The sequence below is a fragment of the Octopus bimaculoides genome, chromosome 3, assembly GCF_001194135.2.
Source record: "Octopus bimaculoides isolate UCB-OBI-ISO-001 chromosome 3, ASM119413v2, whole genome shotgun sequence".
NCBI lineage: Eukaryota > Metazoa > Mollusca > Cephalopoda > Octopoda > Octopodidae > Octopus > Octopus bimaculoides.
In genome coordinates, this window is record NC_068983.1 from 46,794,771 (window position 1) to 46,799,791 (window position 5,021).

Genomic DNA, 5,021 nt, shown 5'->3' on the forward strand with positions numbered 1-5,021 from the left:
AAGAGACCAATTAAATAATTACTGGACTTTAGAAAATGAAAAAAGAAGTTAAGTATGGTGGGATGGGGTTTGATCTGTTCAACTAAAATCCTTCAAAGTGGTGCTCAAGCATGGCATCACCCAAATGGTAAATGACGTAAGATGAATAATAATTGAAAAAAAAGGAAACCAAAAGTAAACTATATTTTTTTTTGTTTTTTTTTCCAGATGTCCATCATTGACATGGCAGCAAGCTATAAATGGTTCCCCCAGCAACAGTGTCCACAAGAAAGCAATGACTGTTGATAAAATGGTTTATGTCCACTGGAATAATCATCCAGACACGAAGGACCCTTGCAACTTGTTGATTGATAATCTTCTTGAGGTAAACAAGTTGTTCATTTTCATATATTTCTTTCTTTTTGTTTTTAATTAGATTTATTTTGTTGTATCTTGGGAGGGTCATTCTGCCAATAACAGACACATGCACTGGTTATATTTCACTTCTTTATTTATTTGTCGATTTTTTTTTAAAGCAGTTAATCATGTGAACGTGGCTGAATGTGATTAAGGAAGATCTCCAGAGGTTCAACGTCGTCTTGGAGGATGCAGAGAGGGACTGGTACGGAACTGCCGGTGGGGTGGGGGTGGGGGCACTGGTGGACTTGGTTGGGTCTGTACATGATGATGCCTCTGCAACCACTAACCTGGGATGACCCAAAACCCATCAAGCATGGTGGTGGTGGTGGTGGTGGTGGTGGTGGTGATGATGATGACAACTAACTATTTAACCAATTAACTATGAAGTGAACTGATGTTAATCATTTAACCAACTAACTCATTAATTTTTTGATTATGAAGCCTAATGACAGCAGTTAAAAGTGTAATGATAGTTGCTTCTGATACAAGCCTATGGAGGAGATGTCTGAGGACTCTTCCTCCATGAGCCTCCTAAGGGCAGTGGGGAGAGAAGGTGGATGGCCTGATTAATCATTTGGTCAATCAATCTATCAGCTCCTTTTGTTAAAGTCCTTTCATTGCCATTCATAACCTCATTAGTGACACGCCCTCTCTATTCCATTTATGAAGTTGTGAATGGTGACAAAGAGGACTTTGACAAACCTGACTGATTGATTGGTTAACCGAATCATTAATCAAACAAATGATTAGTTAATTGGTTAACTAGTTAGTTGTCATCACCACCACCACCACCACCACCACCACCACCACATCATCATTTAATGTCCATTTTCTATGCGGGCATGGGTGGGATGGTGTGATAGGAACTGGCAAACCAAGAGGGTTGCACCAGGCTCCATTGTCTGCTTTGGTGTGGTTTCTATGGCTGGGTGCCCTTCCTAATGCCAGCCACTTTATAGAGTGTACTGGGTGCTCTTTATGTGGCACCAGCACTGGGGCTTTTAATGTGGCACCAACAGCAGCAGGGTTACCAAGTAACTTGTGAAATGAAGATCTGTCAGTTGGGAGAGGGAGTGACACCAAAGGAAGTAGCTTCATGTCAGATGCATTAGTGTAGATAGAATGTGTGCTGCCTGGGGTGGCCCTTCCGTTTGCCATCCCCAGACCCCACAAAAAACACATACCACCTACAGCAGACCCAAAAGTGCTGCCCCTTTAAAAGTGCCGTCCCTTTAAAAGTGCTGTCCCTTTAAAAGTGCTGTCCCTCTAAAAGTGCTACCCCCTTTAAAAGAACCGCAAGGAACGAACTGCCCCTACAGTGCCCCTGCCCAGGTATGCTAGTGGTCAGGTGAGAGGTTACAGTATAAGAGGGATAGTGATAGGTGTCTTACTGTAGAGGAGATACTAGGCTACTCTCGTAAAGAAAAAAAGGAGGAGGAGAGATAGAGGGAGAATGATGGTGAGTCAGAGAGAGAGAGAGAGAGCGAGAAAGATAGAGAGAGAAAAATTGATAGTGTTGGAGATATGTTGGGAGACCTACTCACAGGAAACAGTGGAGGGAGTATAAGTGATACAGAAGGGCATGTTCCATAAGAGTGTAAGGGGAGATAATAGGTGGGGAAGAGGTGACTGTAGCAAGTGATGATAAGAGGAACTGGAGTGGTTGGTTGGTTGGGTGGTTGAGGAGGTTGATAGATCTGTGAAGGTATGGAGATAGTGTGGATAAGCATGTGAGGGTGAGTGGAGGGGCCTGCAGTGGTGGTGATCATGGGTGTTGTGATGGAGGGGTATTGCGATGGGGGTTTTGGGAAGATGAGTTGTGGGGTACTTTTGACAGAGGACAAATTATGTGGATAGCTGCAAAGGACATACCTGTATGTATGGATGGCCGCGATGTTACTTAGCTTCACATGTGTTCTGAAGCATAGCAAATTGCAAGAGTGAAATAGAATCACTGAATGTGTTTATTATTGCCATAATAACTCTCCTGAGATACAAAATATGTTTCAGTACAGGAGTTCACATCAAGAATCTTACAAACGAAAAACAAAAACAAAGGATATATTTTATAAAGTTTCGAAAAGTACCTGGAATGCAATAAATTAAAAATTGACATAACAGAAAATATATTGTAAAAGTGTCACAAACTTTGTAAATTTTAAGAAAAGTTCAATTTGCAATATTTTAAAAGATGACATAAAAAAGAATTATAAATATTTTGGTTGTAAATTTATCATAAACTTAGTGAAATTGTCAAAAATTAAATTAATTTTTAAATAAATATTTTTTATAAATTTTGTTAGGAATGACAGGATGTAAAAACATAAACAATCAAATCTAAATTGAATTAAAAAGTTATTTATTTAATAAGATAAACTATGTTAGTTTCAGAAAATGCAAAACATATTTTTATAGACTTAAAGTTGTGCCAGGATGAACAAAGGAAAAAAAGAAAAAAGAAAGAAAAAGAGAGAAGGAATATGCACCTAAAATTTGGGGTTTTACAAAAAATTAGAGAAGATTAAAATACAGTGTTATTTCTTTACTGCCCACAATATTGCTTGCCTTGCACCAAAATTAGAAAAACTACTACTACTACTACATCTGCTGCTGATACTACTGCTGCTGCTGCTACTACAGCAACTACTACTACTACTACTGCTGCTGCTACTACTACTACTACTACTACTACTACTACTACTACTACTACTACCACCACTACCACTACTACTACCCCCACCACTACTACTACTATCACTACTACTGCTGCTGCTGCTGCTACTACCACTACCACTTATACTACCACTACTACTTATACTACTACTACTACCACCACCACCACCACTACTACTACTATCACTACTACTACTACCACCACCACCACTACCACTACTACTACTATTACTACTACTACTACTACCACCACCACCACTACCACCACCACTACTACTACTACTACTACTACTACTACTACTACTACTACTACTACTACAGCAACTGCTACTACTACTACCTCTACTACTACTACTACTACTACTACTACTACTACTACTACTGCCACTGCTACTACTACTGCTGCTGCTGTTGTTGCTACTACAGCAACTACTACTACTACTACTACTACTACTACTACTACTACTACTGCTGCTGCTGCTGCTGCTGCTGCTACTACTACTACTACTACTACTACTACTACTACTACTACTTCTACTACTACTGACTATTAGTAAGCTAAAATTGAACACATTTTATGTTTTTAATGAGTAACGTGGTCACCATTTGATATCTTTTTGATTTTAATAACCACTTTGTTTAATAAGTAAATGTTTTCTGATTTCAGAATCCTACCTGTGTTGCTCTATCATCTGATAACACTCTTTTGGCTTGCGGATGCGAAGATGGTGTGGTACACTTGTTTGATGCCCAAACTGGCAATGTAGGTTAACAGTTTATTTCTTACTCTCTCTTCTGTATCTATTCCAGAAATTACTTCTCTGTTTCTTTTTGGGCTGCCGACCCCTTGACACCCAGGCCACATTCCTAGTGCCCCTGTCCCAACTAACCATCACAAACATAGACCTCTTTCTGAAGCAAATTCAAAGCAGCTGTATTTCACAGATAAAACTTAACTTAAGGAACCCATTATTTTATTGTTTTTACATGACTCGCCACCCCATGGTAAATTACTTTTTGAAGTCTGACGTACAGCTGGTAACCATGGTCCGGGCCATATTTTACATACTTTACTCGGTTGAGTAAAGTGTCATCCAAGCTGATATTTATTGGTAATTAAACTTAATTTTCAATTCCTGTCTGTATTTATCAGCTTTGTTTTTGTTGATAATTCTTAACTTTTCCTGTGTGCACATGTCTGTGAGTGTATGTGAGAGAGAAAGGGAAGCACACATGTATACATACATGTGTATATAGAAATATATATATTTATATATACATATACATATGCATATGTATATACACATACTGACACACATATATATATACAAACATACATTAATGTATAATAGACATATATATATGTGCATACAGCTATTGTCTACTCACAATTTGTGAAATTATACTTTGGTTATTTTCAGTTAATTTCAAACAGTTACACGGAGACACACAAACACACAGTTTCATACAGTTACGTACACATACAAATAATTAAATACATAGTCTCATACAGTTACACATACGCACACGCACACACACAGATACCAGCAGACAATCAGCGTCATATTTTTCATTTACTTATTTTTATTGGAACACTAATGTTGAGGGAAAAGGAGGGTATTGTGAGTGAGTAAAGCGGACTGACATCATTGAGAAAAGGGGAGGGTATACTGAATGAGCAAAACAGATTTTATTCATATAGAAGACAACACAAGCACTTTGTAATTTAATAGCTTTTAATGTGATACTTGTTAAACAGAAATTATTTTTATTTAATGAAAATTTAATAAAATCTTATCATAAGTAAGTGAAATTATGCTAAATACAACTAAATTGAAAACCTTTTTTCCCTAGTCATATTGGCAATTCTGAAAACTTTTGGGTGCGACTTTTACACGAGTAGAAGTTTTTTTTTAACAATTTTTATACAGAAAATCACCTGCGTAAAT

At 37.7% G+C, this 5,021-nt stretch overlaps 1 protein-coding gene across 1 annotated transcript in view; it reads left to right on the forward strand.

Moving 5' to 3' along the window:
* The window catches only part of LOC106875605 (telomerase protein component 1), a 214,501-nt gene that overhangs the window by 113,847 nt on the left and 95,633 nt on the right, over positions 1–5,021 (forward strand). The window contains exons 37-38 of the mRNA XM_052966744.1: positions 208–364; positions 3,740–3,835. Of these exons, the coding sequence (XP_052822704.1) occupies positions 208–364; positions 3,740–3,835 (253 nt within the window). The remainder of the gene's footprint in view (positions 1–207; positions 365–3,739; positions 3,836–5,021) is intronic.